Genomic DNA, 25,539 nt, shown 5'->3' with positions numbered 1-25,539 from the left:
AAATAACTGTTACTTCCTCTAGCAGCATTTTATCTTCTATTTTGAAGATTATTTATTGTACTAATTAGAAAATATGAAGATAGGGAACTCCAGACTGACACAGCAGTTGTTCTGGAAAAGGAACTACTCTAATAAACTCTGATGTATTAGACAACCCACAGATGCATCATTGTTAACCTACTCTAGGTGCTCTTTGGTGAGAGAGAGGCTTTGTTCTCTTGTTCATGAGATTTCTCTGCAAATAATTCTCTACATAGTGAAGCGAATGAAGTAAATCACTTCTTACCAAGTAAATTTATCAATTTAAGAACCTGCTCTACTCTCATTTTTTAGTTCAGTTGTAATCATCAGTGATCCTTCATACTTTATTAAAACTGTTCATTCAGGTGAGAAGTATGTTGAAATTTTGCCAATATCTTAATAAAACCCAGCAATTTAAAACCACTAGTCATTTGTCTTTTTATTCAAAGGAAAAGATATTTAGTGGTGAGATTTAGGTTGATTCCCTCAGAACTGAAAATAAAATCCTGAGGTGGTAGTTTTCTTAAACTTTAAAGTAAGAACGTTGTTTTAAAAAGTTGCTAAGTGCTGCTATAACTGTTATTTCCTCCCCAGAAAATACAGAAGAGATATATTTCATCTTCTACATGTTCTCCCTGTCAGTTTAAATGGGGGAGCGGGAGGTAGGTAGAGGGTTAGTATCCTCAAATAGATGAGGAACAGAACCTGCCAAAGGCTAAGTGTTGACTCCTCAAATCTCCCAACTACTTTAGTCTTAAACTGCGTCCAACCAAAGTTTTTTCCTTTCACTTCAGTCTTTCCCTTTTTAGCTTCAAACTGCAAAGAAAGGAAAATAATCAGGTGAATTGTGTTTGAAATTGTCTGGAGGTTTGCTGTTAAGAGTAACAGGAGATAGAAACAAAGAGGTTGAGGATGGAATTGAAGCTAATAAAAGCAAGACCCCTGCATCTAAGGAAATGGAATTAAACATGCAAAACAAGTAAAACTAGAAATACACTGCACTGCTACTCTCTGCTCCCCACCACTAAGTCCCGGAAAGTTCTTAACCCCGTAATTCCCTAAATTCATTCAGCACTCAGTATGACTTTATATGGAACTGAAAGAAAGCAAGAATTGAGAAGAAAAAGCAAAGGTCTGAAAGAATATTTGAAGAAGTTTGCTAACGCAGGGAATAAAGGAAAGTAATATTGAGATATTCCTTTATTCAAGTATTTACACTCAAAAAGATCCCCTAATACACTATTACTTAGTTCAAAAGGAGTATCTCTTCTCGAAGGAAAAAACAAACCACAGACCCATAAAAGAACACATAAAAGCTGTGGGACAAGATCAGTTTAACATATGCATAATTAGGATCCTAGAAGAGAGAGATAATGGGGCAAAAGAAATAATGGCTGAGAATTTTCCAAAATTAATGATGGACACCAAATGATAAATCCAAGAAACCCAGAGAACACTAAGCAGGATAAATACCAAAAACACACTCCTAGGGAGAAAAACAACAAAAACACCTCCCAAATGGTTTCACTGGTAAATTCTACCAAACATTTAAAGAGTAACACCAATTCTATACATTCTCTTCCAGAAAAGAGAAGATTCATTTTATTAGGTCAGCATTACTCTGATACCAAAATAGATGAAAACAGAAAACTACAGGCCAATAATATCCCTTGTGATAATGCAAAAATCTTCATCAAAATATTAGCAAATGAGTATCACTACACACTTACTAGAATGACTAACATTAAAAATAATGACAGGACCAAATGTTTGTGGGATGCAACTGGTACCCTCATTATTTTGTTGGGCATGCAAAATGGCAGTGCTACTTTTGGAAAAGTTTGGCAGTTTCCTATAAAGTTAGTATATACCTATCACACATATCAGTGCAATGACTTCTGTTACCAACTACCTGGAGATAGGCCAAACTTCACAGGTTAAAGGCAAAGTCCTCCACAAGACTGCTCTCACTTCAGATGCCAGGTTTGGGAGTCCCCACCATCGGCCCTTAGGTTTTATAATTCGCTTGAGCAGCTCTCAGAACTCAGAAAAATACATTGCTTACAATTCCAGTTTTAAAAGGATACAAATCAGAACCAGGGAAAAGGAGACACACAATAGGGTGAGGTGTAGGAGAGTCCCAATGTGAAGCTCTTGTGATCCGGGCATGTTATCCTCCTGAACCGTAAATGCATGACAATACAGAGTACCGCCACCAGGGAAGCACATCAGAGCTTCAGTGTGCAGAGTTCTTATTGGGGTTTCACTCCGTAGGCACGACTGATTCACTGGAAATAAGGCTGAAATGTTCACGCTGATAACATGTAACTCTTAGCTCCAACCCTCTAATAACATGGTTAGTTTTTCTGGCATGGCCAGCCTATCCTGAGTCATCTCGTTAGCATAAGCTATCAGGAACAACCACAAATAACAGACACTCCTACCACTCAGGAAATTCTAAGCACTAAGAGACTATATCCCAAGAACCAAGGGCCAAACGCCAACCAAATTTTCTACTACACACCCAGCAATCCCACTCCAAGGCATATACTACCTTTGAGAATGAAAACTAATGTTCACACAAAAATCTACACAAAATGTTTATAAAGTTCATAATCACCCCAGACTGGAAATAACCCAAATGTCCTCAATGCGTTAAACTGTGGTATATTCATATAGTGAAACACTACTTGGCAATAAAAAGGAATGAAGTACTGATCCACACAGGATGGATGAGACTTAACTGCATTTTGCTAAGTAAAAGGCTACATACTGTGTAATTCTATCTGACTCTGGAAAAGGGAAAACTAAAAGGACAGAGAACTGCCAGGAGCTGGGTGTTGGTAGATTTACCTATAAGGGGCCAACACAAGGGAACCTGGGGGTACTGAGCTGTTCTGTATGGCAGCAGATACACAACTGTGTATTTGTCAAAACCTACGAACTGTATAGAACACAAAGGCATTTAAATATATGTAAATTTAAAAACCAACCAGGGTGTGTGGGGGAGCACAGAAAGCAGACTAACAGATGAATCTAACTCTATTACAAAAGAGCCACATAATCACACTAGAGAGACTAGGGAAGAAAGGAACTAGTGTAACTCTGGATCTTAATACCTAAATAACTTAAGAAAAGTGTTTTGACATTATACTCAAAGGATAAAAACTGTACACAAACACTGTACTGCAGTTGGTAAATACGTTTTTCATAAGGATAAAGTCAACAAATCTTTGTCTCTAAATACCACTGTCCCAAAAAGGAGGGCAGGGAAAATACAAGATGAGCCTGGAGCATCCTGGGGGACAGGGAAGGAAAGGCAGGCAGGAGAGGGAGGACAGGGAGAGAGGGAAGGAAGGAGGAGCAGGGAACACATCAAAAGGAAACAGGAGCCAACCTGAAAGAGCTTCACACAGCCAAAACTGGAACCAACTGAAGTGCAAAATGATGACAGTATTGGATCCGAGTCCAAACTCATATAAATAAGTATGTGGGGGGAAAAAACAACAAATGAGAAAGAAAAGACTTTTCCTTACAGAATTATAATAATAAATATGGAAGAAATTAGGGAAATAGCAAACCACCATTAGAACACTGCAGTAATAACTGCCGTAAGCAAGATCTACTCCTGGGTGCTAAAATTAGTTAAGAGCAGAAACAGAATATTTGCAGTCTCAAAGTATTTTCCCCAAATATTTAGTAGTTACAAAGGGAAAAACAGTAAATAGGGGGAATTGTGGCAGATACCACCTTAACCAATCAAGATCACTACCAATAATAAACATCTGCACCACATACGCTGCACTTGGAAGGACATATCATCTCTGTGGTAGCCTTCCCAATTATACATAATCTCAACTGAATATGAGAAAATATCAGACAAACCCTAATAGAGGGACATTCTATAAAATAGTTGACCCTTGAATAGGACGGTGGTTAAGGGCACTGACCTCCCATACAGGCAAAACTTCTGACTCCCCCAAATCTTTAGTCATCCCTTGGTATCTGCAGGGGATTGGTTCCAGGACCTCCTGCAGTCACCAAAATCCATGGATGCTCAAGTCCCTTATAGTACTTATTGAAAAAAACTGCACATAAGTGGATAAAACAACCCAATTAAAAAAATGAGTAGAGGACCTGAATAGACACTTCTCCAAAGAGGACATACAAATGGCCAAGAGACATATGAAAAAATGCTTAATGTCACTAATTATCAGAGATGCAAATTAAAATGACAATGAGGTACCACCTCACACCTGCCAGAATGGCTATTATCAAATCAACAAACAAGGGCTGGCAAGGAGGTGGAGAAAAGGGAACCATAGTACACTGCTGGTGGGAATTCAGACTGGTTAAAACAACTGTGGAAAACAGTGTGGTTTCCTCAAAAAAATTAGAAATGGAACTGCCATTTGACTCAGTAATCATCCCACTTCTAGGAATATATCCTAAGAAGCCTGAAACACCAATCTGAAAGAATATATGCACCTCTATGTTCATAGCAGTTATTTACAATAGCCAAGATCTGGAAATGGCCCAAAGTGCCTACCAGATGAATGGGTTAAAAAACGGTGTTACATTTATACAATGGAATGCTATGAAGCTGTAAAAAAGAAGGATCTCTTACCCTTTTGAGACAGCATGGAGGGACCTAAAGAGTATTATGTTAAGCGAAATAAGTCAGTCAAGAGAAAGACAAGTGATCTCATTTATATGTGGAATCTAATGAACAAAATAGATCCAGAGACACTGAAGCATGGAACAGGCTGACGTATTTCAGAGAGGGGCATTGGGGGGGGGGAGGAGGGAGAGATTAACAAAAGAATTTATATGCATATATGCATAGCCCATGGACAGACAATAGTTTGGGGAGGGGGCGGGAGTGGAGGGGATCAATGGGGGAAAAAGGGACATCAGTAATACTTTCATCAATAAACTTTAAAAAATCTGTATATAAGTGGACCTGCAAAGTTCAAACCCATGTTTTTCAAGGGTCAACTGTAATTGGTTGTCTTCAAAAATGTCAAGGTCATGAAAAACAAGGAGAGACTGAGGAACTGTCACAGAGTGAAGGAGACGAAGGAAACATGACAACTAATTGCAGTGTGGCATCCTGGTCTGGATCCTGGAACAAAAGAAGGGCATCAGTGAGTGAAATAACCAGTGAAATCTGAACAAATCCTGTAGTCTAGTTAACAGTATTAAAAACAAGATTAACTTCCTCGCTTTGTTCACTATTCTATGGTTACCCAAGATGTTAAAAGGAGAAGCTGGGTAATAGGTATACAGGAACTCTTCTGTAAATCTAAAATTATCTTTAAAAGTTTTAAAAAGGGATAATCTTTAGGTCTTTAAACATGAGGTTTTAAAAGGACAGGTTTGGTTCAAGTGTGGTAAACTGGAGAAAGTATAAGACAGCAATTCAATCCATCCTTGCCAGTAGTATTGAACTTGGAGAGAACCACACAACCTTCCTGAACCTATTTCTGTGCCAAAAGGGTCTGACGCACAACTTATCTACCTCAAGGTTACTTCAGGATTTAACAGCACAGTTGGTTAAAGCTGTCCAGAAATGGTATGCCTATGCACAATGCAAGCATTACCACTGTATCTTTAGGTCTAAGAGTATTAAGAAGACATTTTCCAGGAATGGAAAGATAAAAATACTAAGTACTGAGCAAGGTAATGGTGGAAGGAAAGATTAAGACAAACTATGTTCTTCAGCAAAAGAGGGAACACTATATATTTTTTAAAGGTGGGGACTCCTATGGTACAGAGTGGAGCAATGGATTAGAAATTGGGTCCTTATACAGACTGTGGGTGATGATTGCTATAGCTGGGAGAATGGGAGAGATCTCATTTGTACCAGATCTTTTGCAGACCACAAGGAGAACCAGTGGGGAGAGGGGAAAGGAACTGATACCTTCCCTCACTGCTACCTAAAGTCTAGCATAGCCAAAGCAGGCATACCACATCAAGGAACAGCGAAAACATGAGGGTGCCTGGCACCACTGGGGAATTGGATGCAGATTTAGTATGCAACACAGCTAGAAACAAGGGAAGGAATCACATTTTCCAAAGATCCTACTATTAAAAGCTAATAGATCCTTCATCTTTGAAGAAATGTTTTGGTCTGTAGGCTTATGATGATTCTAGAATGACTGGGAAAGCAGCTGCCCATCAATCACCCTTATCCACAAAAACCAAGCACAAAACAACTAATCAAATGTTCAATCTTTTTGACTTAAAAATCATGCTTTCTCAAACCTAAGCTTTCTATATTGGGGGGAAAAAGTGACATTCCCATTAATATCAATGACAGAGCAGAAGTCCGTAAACTATCTGTAAAGAGTGTGAAAGTAAATATTTTAGGCTCTGGGAATCATTTCATTAGCAGCTACTTCAACTCTGCCTTTGTAGGGAAAAGCAGCTATTGGCAATCTTAAACTTTATTTACAAAAATAGACAATGGCAGGGAATTGGCCCAAGGAGGGTAGTTTGTTTCCCCCTTGAGAGAATGTCAGATAGAAACTTGCTAATTGAATTCCAGATAGTTTCCTCAATGAACTGTGTGAATGTGTATATATATGCTGCATATTTCTTGCTATTTCACAATTCACAAACATTAGTTGAGGTGAGCTGGAACCCAACAAAACAAGGCATGATTTTCATCATCATAGAACTGCTTTTGAGTACAGTAAGTTCTCATTTAATATCATCAGTAGGTTCTGCAACTGTAAGCAAAATGACGTAAAACAAAACCAATTTTACCACAGGCTAATCGATATACACAAGAATTAAGTTCCTACGTTAGAACAAAATGATGTTTTTTGAGGCCCTGCTGTATTCAGTTCATCCTTTAGCTACTTATAAGTTTGTTTTTCTTTTTTGGTGAAACCCAATGTCAACTTTAATTACAAAAATGGAGAATATTATACCAGAAGGGCAGTTAACAATATCATTTTTTTAGAAGCTTAAATTTTTTTTTCAAGAGATACGATTTTATTCTTAAACATGGAGTTCAGAATACAAATGGATGGGTTACTCGAACACAGAAGATAATATACCAATTAAGTTCAAATAATTTCCCCTACAAATTTTTGTGCAAGCATAAAGAAGTAAATACCTTCAAATTTTCCTACAACCGTAATAACCAAAAATAGTCTCGCTGACATAATGAACTCAAACTCCACCAATTAAAAAGAGTCTCAACCAATTCTCCACTCATCTAAACAAGGGCAGCACTCCTGTTTTTTTTGATCCTCACCCGAGGATATTTTTTCCACTGCTTTTCAGAGATAGTGGAAGAGAGAGAGGTGGAAGGGGGGGGAGAGAAATATCGATGTGAGAGATATATCGATATATCCCACACATGCCCCAACCAGGGCCGGGGATCGAGCCTGCAACCGAGGCATGTGCCCTTGGCTGGAATCGAACCCGGGACCCTCCAGTCCATAGGCTGACACTCTAACCACTGAGCCAAACCAGCCAGGGCACTCCTGACTGTTTTTATACATAACCTGAGAGCAGAAGAAAAGCCATAAAAATACCTGAGATTCAAGTGTACGGTGATCCAAATATCACTATGACATTTTGGGAATTCAATGACTACAAAAACCTCAAGGTCATGAAAAATAAGAGCAAAACTTAAGAACACTTCTGATTATAAACTACGTTCCTAGATGTACATACCTATGCTAAAGTTTCATTTATAAATTAGGCAGTGTAAGAGATTAACAACAATAAAAAAATAGAAAAATTATAGCAACATTCTCCACTAATTCTTATATTTTTCAGTCCAAACCTACTACTGAATCTGTGTAACCATTCCTTACTTGATGTCACTCATTCCAGGGGATCCCTTGCTGAAGTCTTCGTATGAGCTCAATTCTTTCTGATGCAACACTGAGCAGGATGGGACGAGATTTTATTATGCTATAGAACAGTGCACAATTTAAAATACATGAATTTTTCAAATATGGAATTTTCCAGTTAATATTTCTGGACCACAGGTAACTGAAACCTTGGAAAACAAAACTGTGGATAAGGGGGGACTACTGTATACAGATTAGTGATCCAAGAGAATCCCACGGCTAAATCACTCATGCTAAGAAGCTCTTACAAGTAAATTTCCCCAAGTGAAGAGTCTACTCTCAGGTTTCTCTTAGTTCTTAACCACATGCAGTTTTCCATATTTTGAAAATAAAAAGAATTATAAAGGCACATGGAAAAGCACTCAGTTCTATATCAAATACGTACAGGTGAAGAAATGGCTAGGCAACAGTGAGAAATTCAAAAGTGTCAACCACGCTTGTGTTTATGGATTTATTTTTTTTTTTTAATTCATCAATTTTTACAATGGTTTGCTCTCAACACTAAAGGTGCAAAATTCTTACATTATATTTTCACCCATTACAATGTAGTGTAGAGATAAGAGAAAGCTGGATTAAAAATTTGATCTCATCAAAATGTAATGAACATGAGTGCCTTTCCATCTAATAGAAAATGTTAGATCACTGCATGATAAACTATGTAATAACTATACAACAGCATGCCAATTAACATGTTAGTAAACAAAATACTACATTTTTACTTTTCCTCAAATTATAGTACTTAAATATTTCCAATTAACTTTTAAAGAGATTATAAATAAGTCTCCTAACTTTCCCATGCATTTACTAACAGTCTGCAGAGCTCAATAGCCTTTGTAAGATACAGGCAATAACAAATAAATAGAAAAACAGAAAGGGAGCTTCCTGACCCACTTCTAATAAATTGCAGAGGCACAGTATTTTCTCAAGTTCATTTTATTAACAAAAAGCGCAAACTGTTTTGAACAAAAGCAAACCATGAATCACGGCAACCAGCAAGACATCAAACATGGAAAAGTGAACAATATTAATTAAGTAAAATATAAGCAGATGAGATACCTCTCACATGTATATGTATATTCATGCTTTTTCAATAGTCTCTTAGTCAACTTTCAGTGTAATTTTCACCAGCAGTCTAGCAGCTCAAACACAAATGCAGGAGCACAAAGGCAAAGTTTGGCAACTACTTTGGGCTCAATGCGAGTATGAAAGTAACCCTTATACCACAGTTTCATGTAAACCACTGCAATATGCATAAGTCTTTAAACGTATTGACGCTGAAATCAATGTCCAACTAAAGAAAATAAAGGAGGAGAAAAGAGGACTTTTAAATACTTGTACGTTAGAGGCAGAAAAATGAAATAATTTTAAATGATCTTACACGCGTTTATATAACCAGGAAAATAACCAATCTGCATTAACTTAACCCATTTAAAATTACACTTGTAAAAGTCACACAACAGAAAGATTATGAGCCATTGATCAGTGTGCCTGCACTTGAAAAACAAGAAAAGATACATAAGTTAACTTTAGTCAGTCAACACGCTCCAACGAGGAGATTCAGTCTAGTGTTAATTCAGTTATTCACGTAAAGTATCTACGGGTCAGAATCTACATTAAGTAATTTTTCTGTTCATTAATCTACAGGCACTAAAGAAACTATATACTGTGATTAAAACCCAAAATATAAAGGCAATCACTTAAGCAAAACTGAGCATCTAGCCAAAACCAGGACAGCACCGGACCGAGCATCACCGAGCGCATGCAGGTCTCTCAGGACATTTTCTGGAAGTTACATGCCCTTCTGTTGTAACAGACAGACTGCTCTCCATGAGTATGCTACTTCACTAAGTTAATTAAAGACTACATGTTTACTCATTATATCACACAGAATTCTTCCTACACTTTTTTTCTGTGTACTCAAGTCTTATAAGAGAATTGTGCTACTTTCTAAACTTTCAGAATTATTATTTCAGGTAGATATGATGAAAAAATTAGACCAAATCTGATTATCTGACAGATGACAATTTGAGCACCAACTACAGCAAATATCAGGATCAAGACAGCTTGCAAGTCAGTTCTCTTGGTTTGAAAATTACCTTCCACTGTTGCCTTCAGTACAGAAGCTGAGATCTTCAAGGCTTATTTGTTCACCATCAGGAAGGCTGGCATGTGCATCTAAGATAAAGAATTAAAAACAGATTACATTTTCTAAAGACTAGTGAGGCTTTTTTCCCATGTCTTTAAATGATCTTACCAAGTGTGTTATTTAAGTGATAAAGATTGCTGGGCTGTGAACAAAGCTGTCTGTAGGGAATTTGTGATCTGAGCCAGGTGTAAGCAAACACAAGGGGAAAAGAAAGGAGAAAAGAAAGGTACAATAGATAGATATCTACAATTAGAAAACGAAAGGCACTGCCTCGCTCTGTCCTCCTGGGGACACTGTGGGAGCAGCTGAAGGAAGAGGAAATGGTGATGTACACTCTACAGGCAGTGTAAACATAAAATGTATTTCAAAGCCAATTAAATTGCTCATGCAAATATCACGACAAACACCTATCAGCACTCAAAAAACTTGCCAAAATTTGGCTGTTGCTTTGGGAAGGAGAGAAAATTACTAAAAGTGTTTTAATACTTAATCATCAAATGTTTGCTTCAGCATTAAAAAAGACACTAGAACATGAGGGGTATGTATAAAATATAAAGCTGACAATTAGCATAAGCTTGACAATGCTGTCATTCCAGAAAAATTTTGTGGAGGAATACTCAGATTGATCATTAAAGTCTCTGGATATAATATTAACAATGGATGATAGATGTTAACTAAACTTACTGTGGTAATCATTTTGCAATATACACATACATAAAAAATTATATTGTACACCTAAAACAAAACAAAAAATATTAACAATGGGTTTCTCTTAGTTTTTCTTTCTAAGACATTTTTAGGAGGAAGAGGGAATAAAAATTGATGATTCCACTATCTGCATATATTTCTAAAAAATCAGAAAAAGTTATCTTTAAAAAAGAAAAAAGTCAAACATCTGAGGCCTCCCTAGGGGCTGGCAAACATTTTCTATAAAGGGGCAGAAAGTAAATACTTAGGAACCACAGGCCACAAATGGTCTGTTGAAAATTCTTCTGTTCGTCTATTTTACAACTCTTTACAACGCAAAAGCTATTCTTAGAGGTCGCAGGCTGTACTGAAGCAGGTTGCCACCCCTGCTTCACCCAGTAAGTAGCACCCATTAGGTGTCTGACCAGCCAAATATTACCTACCAATTTTCTTCAGTACTCACCATTTAGTTTACCCCATATATATTGTCTCAAAAGTGACATTAATTAAAACAGGGGAAAAAAGCAGAAGCAGTAGAGCAGAAGCAGAAACAGAAGCAAATAAGCAGCAGCAGCAGAGATGGCTTTATTCATCTCTGGGAAATGACATCATGTGCTGCACCTTCATCTGGAGGCTGTGCCGTGAAAGAGTCATTGAACCCGCCCAGGCTGGTGTGCTCCTCCTGCTCCTCGTTCTCAGTGTCACATTCCACATCACTGTCGCTGCTCATTCCTGGCAGGAAAGACAGGAATAACATGTCTGTGACAAGCAACCACTTCAAGTGAAAGGAAAAGGAAATCTCCTTACTACTAAACTGTGATTCCCACTGAATTTTACGTTGAATGCCAAGACAATGTAAGACACCACACAACAAAACGAGGAAAACCAAGCACACAGACCTCAGTTCTCTTTAGTTATTAGAGCAGGGGTCTTATTTTTGTCCTCAAAGATTAAAATTACCCTTTCCACAGTACCTGAAAGTTGTAATTTGAAAGTAGTATTAATTTCATTACACTGAGACTATTTTTTCCAAAGTACATTTTTTTCTAGGGCCATAAGAGATAACAGTAATTCTTAATCCTGACTGGATGTAGATATAATATTTTATAGCCTAAAACATATAAACATGTTACATAAACACAAATACATATTTATACACATTTATCTGTATATGCACAGATAAAAAAAATTCCAGTAATTCTAGCAATACATCAGTTACTGTCTCATTTGGGCCTCCAATTTTGAATTTGTGTATTTTAGCTGATTTTTAAAAGAAAAAGTTTATAGAAAGTATTTCTGTTACAAGAAAATAGTGATCAAGAAAATATGAAAGTATATCTGCTACACATCCTTATAAATGGCGGAAAAAAAAGTAAACTTAAAATATCATTTTAACACACAGCCACATTTAAAAGAAAAATGGAAGCCACAGCTGCAAAAACAAGAAGGGAGAACAGGGGTCTAGTGCGGCAGTTGTCCAGAGGGCGTGACGTTAGGGTCTTTCACACTCCCTCGGGAATAGGGGGAAAAAAAAGTCTTTGGAAGCACCATAGAAAGGGAGTTGATACTGAGACTAAAGCTCCACTCCCTGTATAAAGCTAAAATTCGTATAGAAGGAATAAAAAAAGTCAGCCAACTGGCATTGGAGGACAGCAGGGAATTTTCTGTTTCTGCTGGGCTCAGCTCACCTCTGATTCAAACTAAAGCCTGTGTACTTAATTTAGGTTTGGGATTTAAAGTTAAGGTTCACTTCTCAGGAAATTAAAATAAAAATTGGCCAGGAGCTAGTGTTATTTGAACAAAACAAATGTAAAATCCTTTGGAGAGAAGGTTCTAGGTAAGTGGAGTAAGCACATTCCACCCAGTCCTTCCCACCGAATGGAGCTATAAATGTGGACAAAATGCACGAAGTCGCTATTTAAGGACTGAAAAGTAAACAGAAACAAGCATATTGGTGTAGACCAGAATTGGAAGTACCGCCAAATTCGCAGATTTAAACAGGATTCAGTCTCATAAAATCATATTTAAAATGTCCAGGATACAATCGAAAATTACCTTAGCATATGAAGAACCAGGAAAAGATAATCAACAAATATCAATGCTGAGATGACAGAGATGTTGGAATCATCTAACAAAGAACTTTAAAGTAGATCTAAAGATGCTCATGAACACACTTGAAACACGTTAAAAACCTCTCTGGAGGGAAGCTTCCACAATCCAGCTCACAGAATTATCACAGGGGAAAAAAAAAAAGAAAAAAAAAGAATTCTTGAAGGGTATCGGGTGGGAGTCTCATAAAGGAGTGTTTCAATAAAATTTACCAAACAAACAAGGCCCACAGTCCACCTGAAGAGTCAAGCAGATACATAGAACAATATCATGAATCTTCCATATCACAAAATAACTTGTAAGACACTACACAATTCTGTTTAACGTGGAAAACAAAAGGAGATATATTTTTAAAATTACTAAGTACTTTATAGAAATGATAGTCATTTTAAAATTAAAATATTAATAGATGAATTTAGAGAAAGTTGAAAGAGGTTAGCAAACTTACAGATAGAACTCAGGAAATTAACCATAACACCAAAGAAAAGTGAGATGAAAATTATAAAATAGAGGTTAAGAAACAGGAGATAAAAGGGAATGTTTCAAATAGACTGCCACTGAGAAAGCAAAAGTAACAAAGGAGAGGGACAATATACTAAGAGAAAATGGCTTTGAATTTTCCAGGATTAACAAAAAATATTCTGAATAGAAGCAAAATAAAAATACAACATGCCGGGGGATTCCAAGATAGTGGCAGATTGAGTAGCAAGCTACACTGACACTCCCAGGACCAAACTAGAATTACAACTAAAATATAGAAAAACCATCCTGAATAATCAACTGAAGGCTAGCTGGAGAGCACCCTCATCACCAAGGAGGTAAGCAGAGACCTTGTTGAGACTGTTTCTACAGCCTGAGGCTCACTAAGAGACTGAATAACAATCAGCCTCTGGGTGCTTTAAGACTTGGCCTAATTTGCTTCTGGACTGAGGGCTCAGAAAAGCAGACCTTTGTGTCCATCTTGGTCCTTTCCAAGTGCCCCCAGCCCCAGCAGAGGGAACCACAAGCTGTGAAGTGAGGAAAACTTCAAACAGGGTACCCAAGGCCTGTTACAAACAGCATCTGACATTGGTCTGCACCAGAGACCATCCAAAAGTCTGGGAGTCCTAGCAGATCTACCTAATACATAGAAACAAATCCAAATAGGCTGCCAAAATGGGGTGACAAAAAAACAAGACCCAAGTGAAAGAACAAAAGAAGAGCTAAATGAAATGGAGATAAGCAATCTATCAGATATAGAGTTCAGAACACTGATCATAAGGATGCTCCACAGCAGCAGAAAAGATATGGAAACTATGAAGGAAATTAAGAATGACATAGCAGAAATAAAATTTAAAAAATTGGAAGGAATAAACATTAGGGGAAGCTGAGGATCAGATCAGCAAATTAGAAGACGGAAGAAAAAAAATCAGAGAACCAAAAGAAAAAGCAATTAAAAAACAGAACAGTTTAAGGGAGCTGTGGGACAACATGAAACATAACATTCGCATCATAGGAGTGCCAGAGATATAGACAATAAGCAAAAGTTAGAGAACCTATTTGAAGAAATAATGGCAGAAAACTTCCTTAACCTGGTCAAAGAATAAGTCACACAAGTTCAGGAGGCACAGAGAGTCCCAAGCAAGAAGAATCCAAAGAGGCCCACGCCCAGACACATCATAATTAAAATGCCAAAAATTCAAAGCAAAGAGAGAATCTTGAAGGCAGCAAGAGAAAAGCAATCTGTTCTCTACAAAGGAGCTCCCACATAAGGCTGTCAGCTGATTTCTCATCAGAAACTCTATAGGCCAAAAGAGAATGGCACAAAGTATTCAAGGTAATGCAAAACAAGGATATGAAACCAAGACTACTCTATCCAGCAAGGCCATCATTCAAAATAGTGAGATAAAGAGTTTCCCAGACAAAAAAAAAAGGCTAAAGGAGTTTATCACCACCAAACCAACACTGCATAGAAATGTTAAAGGGACTACTATAATAAGAAATTTAAATAGAGAGAACGAGAAACATAGGCATAAAGAACTAAAATGGCAATAGATAAGTACCTATCAATAATAACCTTAAATATAAATGGGTTAAATGCTTCAATCAAAACATGGGGTAGCTGCATAGATAAGAAAACATGACCCAAATATATACTGTCAACAAGAGTCCCACCTCAGAACAAAAGACTCACACAGGCTGAAACAAACAAGCAAGCAAGCAAGCAAACAAACAAAAACTTCTGGAGGACTTTAAAGGAGAGATCCACAGCAATACAGTCATAGTAGGGGACTTTAACACCCCACTGACTTTACTGGAAAGCTCTTCCAAACAAAAAAATCAACAAGGAAACAGCAACTCTAACTGACACACTAAATCAGATGGATTCAATCGACATTTACAGAATATTTCACCCCAAAGCTGCAGAATATAGATTCTCCTCAAGTGCACATGGAACATTCTCAAAGACAGACCACATGTTAGGACACAAAACAAGTCTCTACAAGTTCAAGAAGACTGAAATCATATCAAGCATCTTCTCAGACATTTACACCATGGAATACTATGCAGCTGTAAAAAATAAAAATAAAAATAAAAATAAAAATAAAAATAAAGGATCCCTTATCCTTTGAGACAGCATGGTGGGACCTGGAGAGTATTATGCTAAGTGAAATAAGTAAGTCAGAGGAAAGACAAGTATCACATGATCTTACTCATATATGGAATCCGATGAATAAAACAGATCCAGAGACATAGAAGCATGGAACAGACTGATGAATCTCAGAGGGAAAGCAGGGATGGGGTACGAGAATAATCTAAGAACTTGTATGCACATAAGCATAACCCATGGACACAGACAATAGTGTGATGAAGGTGGGGGGGAAATCAATGGGAGGTGAAAGGGGACATATGTAATACTTTCAACAATAAAGATAAATTAAGATGCAAAAAAAATAAAATAAAAATTGCATTGTGAAAAAAACAACATATCAATAGTTCTGGGATGTGGCTATACCAGTGTTTAAAGGGAAAGTTATAGCATTAAGTGCTTTTATTAGAAAAGAGAAAAAGGTTTCAAATTCATGATCAAGGTATCTACTTTAAGAAACTAGGAAAAGGAGCAAATAAGCCCAAAGCATGTAAAAGGAAGAAAAATAAAGAACAGAAATAAAATCAGCAGAAAAGTGTTCTAAACATTCTAAAAAGAGCAAATAAAATCACCAGTATCATGAATATAAAAGGGGACATCACTATAGTTCCTACAGACATTAAAAGGACAATAAGGGAATAGTAGAAACAACTTAATGCTCATGAAATCAAGAACATGGATGAAAAAGACAAATTCTTTGATTCAGACACACACTACCAAAGCTCATTAAGATAAAAATAACTTAAATGGGTATTTTAACTACTAAAGAAATAGAATTTATAATAATAAAATAAAATAAAAACACCAAAAAAAACTTGAACAAAGAAAACTGTAGCTGCAGATGGCTTCACTGAACCCTTCCCTTTCTGTTTTCAAGAAGAGTTTGTGTAGTATTATTTCTCCCTTAACTATTTAGAAGACATAGACAATTTATAGACATTTCTGAAATCTCTTTCTTTAGCAAAGAAAAGGAGAGAAAAAATTACTTTCCTGCTCTACAAAGTGACACTACTTAGAGACCAAACCAAGCACTTCCATGAAGCACCACCACCACCTCGTGGCCTTTCATGGAACTGTTCTGAAAACAAAACCCACTTGAGTTCCTGAAATTCTAGGCACAAATTTTAACTCTTGGTACTAGTGTTTCTGAATTCCTTACAAATACTAACCTTCAGGATTCACAAACAAGGAATTGAAATTCTCTGGATTTCCCAAAATCTTAACTTACTTTAAAAATACTTAACGTTACATTTTTCAAACTCTTCATTCATTATATACCTTTTTAGAAAACTGTTAAATTCGTAGTATTTCTAAGAACTGTACTACAGTGACTATTCAAATACTGGAAAATGCTGTGAAAAGTACTGGATAGTATTTAAATAATGTAACATTTAGAACTTTTAGCAAGGTTTATAGTACTGCATATAGAATCATAGGTCAAAAATGCCAATTTAAGGAATTATTTTGCTTCCCAAACTCCTACGTCTTATAACACCACTCATAGGATTCATATAAAGTATAGTATAAACCCATTAACATTTACATAGCAGCAGACGGCCATGCACAATTATAAAATGAAAACAGCTATAACCAGGACTGATTTGGCTGTGATCGCTTCTTTCCAAGGCACTCCTGTTGATCTTAACCTCCAGGTATCATTATTTCCAGTTTCTACTTTCAACTTGCCATAAGTGGATTCCTTCAAATCAGTAATGTTTGTGTGTTGATTGTTAAGATTAACTCTAACAGAATTAGAATAACTTTTCCATTTTTTTATTTGACTCATTTTTCTCAGGATTCAGGAAAACATACATTTCCCAAGAAATGCTGCATGAAAACACTATTGGTCTTGTACCAAGTCCTAACATGTGGAAAAGCCCTAGCTTTGTGAATGTAACGAGAAAGACAAATTAGTCTCTTGACCTCTAGTGTAACAGCTGGACTACTAGGTCAACAGGTCCTGTACAACCCACTGCCATCAGTAACTGAGAGGGAGCAAACACAACAACAGTTCAAACACTTTCGTTTTTCTGAAATGAGACTAGCTGCTCAAGCAAGAGGCCTCAAGCTATTGGCTATGCCTTGCCCCATATACTGCAATGTCTACCACTGTATTAAATAGTAAATGATTAAAGCAAACTAGTGATATTTCACCTGCTCTAAGAAATTTGGATACTGGACCTTCCTTGATTTCACCAGGTGTCAACAGGTTTTCACACAACTGTCTGTCATTGATAGTAATTATAAGGTACCATTAAACTTAAGATGCTTAATGTGGAAAAAAAATTACATCAAGTAAAATTTGAAATAGGTCATTTCTGTATCAATCACCTACCACTTTTTGAGCACCCTTATGCTCAGTACTGTCCAAACTTTTGAGTTATAACTCCCTTATTCAAGGGTGTTCAAATTCCTGATGCTTGGAAAATCCATTTATCACTTGGTACACCAAAAACTAATGCTTCCCCTGCCTTCCTCCTTTCTAACAGAACCTCAATATTGTTTCACATTACCATGTAAAGTGGGCCACGGAGGGAGACCAAATGTTTAAACTTTGCCAAGTTTACTTTTCTTGCCAGTGATTGAAATATAAGGGGAAATAAGGAAGTTGTTGAGGTTCTCTGAGAAAGGTTTTCTTTGTTGATAAATAGAGACACAGAAATAATCCTTCCTTACTCCTAGAATGTGTTCTGACTCCATATAAAGTTTGGAACTGCAGCAACCATCTTGCCATCCTGAGGGGAGCTGAGCCAACTCACTGAGTGGCAGAATAAAAGATGGGGAAAATAAGTTTTTGATGACAGTGAGTGGCTAAATCTTCCAACCCTTTAACTGTCCTACCAGAGTTTAGGTAAGGCTTCTTGCTCGTATGAGAGTAAATATTTCATATCGCTTAAGTCAGCTGGTTTGAGATTTTGTAACATGTTAAAAGCTCTTCATCAATATTCCAAAATGAATCAGCAATGCTGGAGCACTACTTTGTATTCCCCTTAGATTGGCTGCCGGTACGGTCTGTACCAGGTGTGCCACAGCTCTTCTCTGGGATGGGTGTTTTGATACCCATCTTAATTGAAAGGGATCTGTGCTTCTTCAGTAGGAACTCAATCAGAGCACAGTCTCCAGTTTTAAACAGACCACAGAGCAAGAAAGAAAACTGGTCTACCTACAGGCATCCTGCAGGCTATCAATTGGAGGGGCAGGGGAGAGAGTCAAGCTTTTCAGCATCAGGCCATTAAACAGAAGATTAATACAAGCTTGTCCTATATGGTCCCAGGTAGAAAGGAAAGGCTGGTTGATGCCTGTCATGTCTAAGAAAAGTCACATTTTATTGACACTCAAGAACTTTAAGAGACTACTTCAGTAGTCCCAAATTCCCACCTAGTAATATAACAATGCCTTATTTTAAAGCTTCTTCAGACAGCTTGAGAAGGGGGAAAATAGAAGGGGGGAAGAAAAAGGGGTAGTGGAGGAAGAGAAGAGAGATGTCAACCCACAGTGATATGACACAGAACATTTTCTTAGGTATTCCCCTCAAAAAGAGCCTTGTTGCTCCTAAGCATGGATACAAGAGAAACCCACTCAACTTTCTATGACAGAATGAATACCCACAGGAGTGAGTGTGGGCCCCTTCTCCTCTCACAAACAAAGCAGATTCCAAAAGGCACAAGAGCTCCTTTTGTCCACTGTGTTCCCTTCTTCCAGCCTCATCACTTAGTCTCCTCCTCACTGCCTACCCCAAGACTCCTCCTACTGCAATTTGTTGTGGTAAACCAACAAATTGCAAGGTGTACTTCTTTGGCACTGTTGATCTGCATGTTTACAACTTTTCTTACCGAGTTTTAGGTGCTTTATATCACAACATTCCTTACATAAGAGAAAATGTGTTACTGAGTAACACGGACCACTTGCTAAATATTGCCAATTATTTTTATTATTACATATTTGTTCTTTGAGCTCCCTATATACCTAATCACAGCACTCATCATTCTATATTACAATTGGCTATTAATCGGTCTCTCTGAAAACTGACCTGTGGTTTCAATTGCTCTCCTTGTCTCCCCCCCCCCAACACATATAGGGGTGGGCAAAAGTAGATTTACAGTTGTAAGTACACGAAAAACAGAATTTTCTTGTATTATTTATTTTTCCATTATGAACGTTTAAACCTACTTTTGCCCACCCCTGTATAACCAATATACCTGAGAGCTAGAACTTGCGCCGATTCACAACGGTGACCCACTCTGGCAAGTAATTCTTAAGGAGTGGTCACCCCTGGTTGAGAGTCATTCTACTGAATCAGTGGCTCTCAACTGGAGATTATTGTCTCCATGGAGACATGTGACAATGTCTGAACATTTTTGGTTATTATAAGTTAGAGGAGGCAGTACTGAAACTTGGTTAAAAGCCAAGGATGCCGCTACACATCCTACAATGCACAGGGCAGCCTCCTACAACAATCAGCTGGCCCAAAATGTCAATAGTGCCACGGTAGAGAAACCCTGAACTAAATAGTAGGTTCAGAAATTACTTTAGCACCAGCATCATATGAAATGCCAGCCAAATTAGAAGCATTTTTAATAAATGTTGCATGAATAAAAGGAGCCTGTAATTCCAACACATGCTGTAAGAATTTAAGACACTATAGTTAATGATCATATATATAAATGCATGGAAACAAATCACCACAGGTCCTCTCTATAAAGAACCATCATAATATTTCTTTCTTAATGTTTTAACAATCAACACTTCACTTTTAAAATCCTTTCCATTTAATCTCTTCTACTGGAATAATGCTGCCCACCACAGGAACACTAAGAGGGAAGACCAAAACGTTTAAAGTTCTTTCACTAAAAAACCTGAAAATGCCACCACCCACATGTGCTCTCACAGGGTAGCCAGTGTGCTTGCAACAGTATGTAAGCTTTGACCTACAATTCATCAATCACTGGAATTCAAATAAGTGCAGGGGTGGAAGGTGGTAGTTCCACTGAGAAAAAAAAAATTCAATGTCAAATATCACTAATAAAGTTGATGTGCTATTCTGCTAACATAAAAAGGACACAGCAAGGGCAATACACATAAGCCCTGTTTCAAATACCTTCCAAATAACAAAATGTTTTCTATGCTTTTAGATAAAGAATGAGGAATCGGAAAGAACAAGTAGAATACTAGAAATATAACTGAAAATGAACTTGTAGGGTTTTTAAATGTGACAGTCAACACTTTAATCTATCGATGGTTAAAGTATGGAAATACTTCTACAAGAGCGAAGCAGTCTACAAATATTAATCAAAACTGACTTTAAAAGATGGATTAACACTTAATATTCTAATTATTGTTCTGGGGCATGTCTCCTCCATAAGACTGAATATACCTAATTTCATCTTTGCATATCTAGCAAAAATTCAATGACTGTCATGTAGGTGGCTTAATATATTTATTGAATGAGCAGATAAACTATCTGCAGATTTTCCCCCTCCTGTAAATGTCCCTTCTAGTAAGACATGTCCTTTTATGGAATCAAGTATCCATTTTGCCTTTCTCTGTGCTTAATGGCCTAGTAAATAAAATTCAGTGGCACAATGAATGTTATGTTCAGATGAAGGACATCAGACAGTGTCTCAATAACTTTTTTATTAAACCAACAAATCCCTACCACCACCACCACCAAAAAAAAGGTCATTATTCCCACCTAATTATGACTTATCGTTCTTTACCTTCCTCAGGGGCAGCTGAAGCTCCATCAGGCAGTATAGGCTGTAATTCCCCAGTTTCAGAATTATTTTCCAAGTCAGTCATTTGCATTCCTTCCAGACGACTTCCTTTAACATTACCCCTTAAAGAAGAAAACAACTTGATATTTTTGCATAAGTACTCACTGATAATTGTATCTATATTTTCTTCTCCTGAAACTGAGCATCAACTAAGTAGGGTATTATGGCACTGATGTCTAATACTAACTTTCAAGTTTCTTTTTAAAAAATTCATTAGAGGACTCACAACGAAGTTTATAAAATGTCGTCAATGCCAACATCCCAGTTGTGATATTGTATTAGTTTTGCAAAATGTTATCGTTAGCAGAAACTGGTTAAGGAACACAGGGTCTCTATGCATTATTTCTTCTAATTGCATGTGAATTTACAACAAAAATTCCAATTAAAAAACAGAAGTCTTAAATAGTATGTTCTCACCAATATGGAAAGACTTTTCAGATATACTATTGAGTAAGAAAACAAGTGCATCTTTTGTATTTAAAAAGCTATATGCTCACAGTTGCTTAAATATGCATAAAAACTGAGAAGACACATCATCTATGAAAAATTAAGAACAGCAGGAATGTGTGTGGGCAGGGGGTTGGAAAACTAAGCAGATGGAAGACAAAAATGTGAAAATTTTCACTTAATATTCTTTCTTTTACTAACTTTTTTGAACCACTCATTAGTATTTAAAATTTTTGCTTATACTACTTTAAACCAGGAAATGGAAAAAAGACCCAAGCTGGACACCACCACATGAGCCAAGCTGATGATACAATTGACTATAAAATGAGGTTACAATTAAGAGCTGCAGACACTTATAAAGGATTTGAGAGTCTAGAAAAAAGTCTATGTTCATATACATTTAATCTTTATGGGTAAAGGCAGGCATAAATATCTCCATTACAAAATATAAAAGCTAGTTATAGCTTTAATTTGAAAGGAACATGTATAAAATCAGGGTAACTAATGAAGAGGACAAGTTCATCTCCAATGATTAGAACACTTTCCCACTGCTTCAGCCTGAGCCAAAACAGAAAATTAAGCCACCAGCCATCCTTTATTTTGATAATTGTTCAGATATTAAAACTGTATGAAATTAAGTACACAGAGATGTAAATCCTTCTCTAGATTTAATTCAAAGTTCTTTTCAAAGTCTCCACGGTAGAACTATTCCACTGTTTAAATTTAGAAATGTATTTAATATCCATAAAATAGATCAGCAGATGGATATTAAGGCTCATCTAGTGCATTCATAGACAATACATCCCACAACCACCCTTTCTTTTGAGGGGATGGAAGTTTAATTGACATGGCTGGGATGGGAGCTTATGTTTCTTAGGAGATAAAGGTGTAGACTATCACATATATCCTTTTGGGAAATTTCAACTATGAGTTTTGAGAACACTTTTATAAGAGAAGAGGAAAAGGTGAGATAAAGCAGTGTTAAAATAAAATTGCCAGGCCTGATATGGCATGGCTCAGCAGTCGAGCATCGGCCTGGGATCCAGGAGATCGCGGTTTGATTCTCAGTCGGGGCACATGCCTGGGTTGCAGACTCGGTCCCCATTTGGGAGCATGCAGGAGGCAGCCGATCAATGACGACTCCCTCCTCACCTCATTGATGTTTCTCTCTCTCTCCCTCTCCCTTCCTCTCTCTAAAATCAATGAAAACATATTTAAATAAAATAAAATGAAATAATAATAATAAAATCGCCAGAAGTGCTTTGTTCCATACCAATTATGTGTAAAAGGTCTATGAGATATAATACAGCCCAGCAGAGATGTCTTTAAAAAGTGTGGCACAGATGGAGAAAAAAAAAGGTGACACAAAAAAATATCACAAGGTAGAGGTCATACAAGGTTTCACACCATTATTATCCTAACTTCAGTGAAAATGAGCTCTAACATATTTAAACTAAACTTCTGATACTATTTCATCCCATTAAGAAAAAAAGTAAGGTTTCTGATACTTTTTTTGTTATTCCTCACCCAAGGATATTTTTTCCATTGATTTTTAGAGAGAGTGGAAAAGAGGGAAGAAGGGGAGGAGAAAGAGAGAAACATTGATGTGAGAAAGACACATTGATTGGTTGCCTCCAGCACATGGTACTTGGGCCGATGCTCTAACCACTAAGCCACACTGGCCAGGGCAGGTTTCCGATACTTTAAAAGTTACACTTGAATACAACAAATGAACTTTGTCTCTGCTAAAAAAGTAACATAGTGGAAATTTATTTTGTTCATTATAAAGCTATTATTCCATTTCATAAACAAAAAAATTTAATTTACCCCAAGGTGACCATTTTCCTCCTTTTCTCAACAGCAGGCAAGCCATTGATAACTGCAACCACAATAGCATCTGAATCCAAAGCCTGACACTGCCGGTCTTCGGATTTTGGCAGAATGTCACTGATAGTGCCATGTGTCAAGGCTCGGGGAGAACTATGCCTGCTCCCAGACTGAGAGCTTCCTGGGGAACCTACAGAAAAGGAAAGAGATATTCAGAAAAAAGGAAAAGTTCTCTCTCTCTAGTTTCCACTTTATAAGACCTTATCATATATACATTTTTAAACTGTAGGAAAACTCAAAAATAATTTAAAAATATACTGCAATCTTTTTGATGCCAACTATTTAAAATTAAGGCATCCAGAAAATGGAATCTAATGGCTCCATTCTCTTACTGATGGGTCTATTCTGTTGTGAGATCAAGAAGCTTTTAAATCAAATTTCAGCATTTTTGGTGCCGTTAAAGATCTAAAGCTATACCATAAGATCAATTCTGAATAACAGACACCTACCCATGAAAACTACATTCTGAACTCCCCAAATTTACCTTCCGACAGAGGTTGGCAGTCTCCCCTTGAATGGCTATTTTCCCCAGAGTCTACTGCTCTTCGAAGTGATAGACTGCCTGCTATACTGGACCGAGCTGGCTTGGGTGAATTACTCTTCTTATTTGTGGCTGCAAAGACATTTAAAAACATTTCTGAATATGAAAAATAGCACAAAACTCACTACACCTAGGCAGTCAGAGAAAGGTTTAATCATAACATGCATGGAAGGTATTCTATCTACTGTGTCAAAAACAGAAACAAAACAAAACAGGATGCTTTGGTCCCAACTGGTTTATTAGGGTTTTATTCCAAAAGTATTCCTACTTTGCTGCTTATGGAGCAGTCTTAACTTATAAAACTTAAACAAAAAAAATCAGTAAACTTCAAAAAAAAACTATAGCAGACATAAACTCCAATCTCCATGAAATTAAACTAGGTATTAACAACAAAACTATAACCCATAAACACTTGGAAATGGTAAAATATTAGTGGATTGAAAAGAAAATCAATGCTGAATTAGAAATGGACCACGATTACAATGCTTCAAGATGTTTGTGGTTAAACCGGTAATTAGCAGAAAATATATGGCCTTAAAATGAATTAGAAAAAACTGATACTAAATGGCCTAATATGCATAGACTCAAGAAGCTAGAAAAAGAATTAAAATAAATTTTACAGAGGCAGAATAGATGAATTAAAGGGTAATAAACAGGTTCAGGAAGGTAAGATACAAGACCAATAATCAACTGTTTTTTAATATATCAGCAAAGAACAATCTGAGAATGAAACGTAAAAAACAATTCCACTTGCAAGAGCATGAGAGGAGACACTGGTAACCTAGGCGCAGCCTTCTATTTCCACCCAAATAAATCTTACCACCAGACCTCATCCTCCTATGTGGGTTCCCGAAAATGCTTTCCTTGTCACACAGCAAGGACTCCAATTCCACCAGCAACAATCTCACAACTCCCTCTCTCAACCCTTTTCAGACCCTTCTCCACACAACAAGCAAAGTAATCTTTGTAAAAGGTAAATTAGATCATAAACACCCGATTTATATTCTCTAAAGACTTCCTCCTAAAATCAGAAAACACAAAACTCTTTACTGAGGTCTTACAAAAAACCCTACCTGAGCTAGATTCTGCCTACCTCTCTGCTTACTCTCCCCCCTGCTGCGTTCACAGTATTCAGCCATAAGGGTCTTCCTTCAAGCCTTCAAACATGCAGAGCAAATCCAGTATCAGTGACTTTGCATTTTCTGCTGTTTACCCTGAACACTGTTCCCACAGATCTTTGCTTCTCAACCTTCTGGCCTCAGTTGAAATGTTGCCTCCTTAGACTTTCTCTGACTATCCCAACTAAAGGAACACACTCCTCACCTGCTCCTTCCACCCTACTCTTCTGTTGTTTCCTTCACAGCACTTTTTACTTTTTACCAAGTGCACTTATCTTTACTTGCCTACACATTTAATGTCCAATT

At 37.0% G+C, this 25,539-nt stretch overlaps 1 protein-coding gene across 5 annotated transcripts in view; it reads right to left on the bottom strand.

Moving 5' to 3' along the window:
* TRIM37 (tripartite motif containing 37) overlaps window positions 1-25,539 on the bottom strand; it is a 120,248-nt gene that overhangs the window by 61,000 nt on the left and 33,709 nt on the right. For 2 of the 5 annotated variants that reach the window (XM_081115921.1, XM_081115922.1), the window contains exons 20-24: window positions 24,059-24,187; window positions 23,515-23,704; window positions 21,184-21,302; window positions 11,350-11,460; window positions 9,992-10,070 (exon numbers count right to left, since the gene is read on the bottom strand). In XM_081115921.1, the coding sequence (XP_080972047.1) occupies window positions 9,992-10,070; window positions 11,350-11,460; window positions 21,184-21,302; window positions 23,515-23,704; window positions 24,059-24,187 (628 nt within the window). Of the gene's footprint in view, window positions 1-4,708; window positions 5,147-7,856; window positions 9,187-9,991; window positions 10,071-11,349; window positions 11,461-21,183; window positions 21,303-23,514; window positions 23,705-24,058; window positions 24,188-25,539 lie in introns of those variants that run through there. The other 3 variants (XM_081115919.1, XR_013997372.1, XM_081115920.1) reach the window with 3 other exon arrangements.

This window comes from Miniopterus schreibersii (assembly GCF_964146895.1).
Source record: "Miniopterus schreibersii genome assembly, chromosome: 16".
Taxonomy (NCBI): domain Eukaryota; kingdom Metazoa; phylum Chordata; class Mammalia; order Chiroptera; family Miniopteridae; genus Miniopterus; species Miniopterus schreibersii.
Note: the sequence above shows the minus strand (reverse complement) of the source record. Positions and strands in the feature narration are given on the sequence as shown.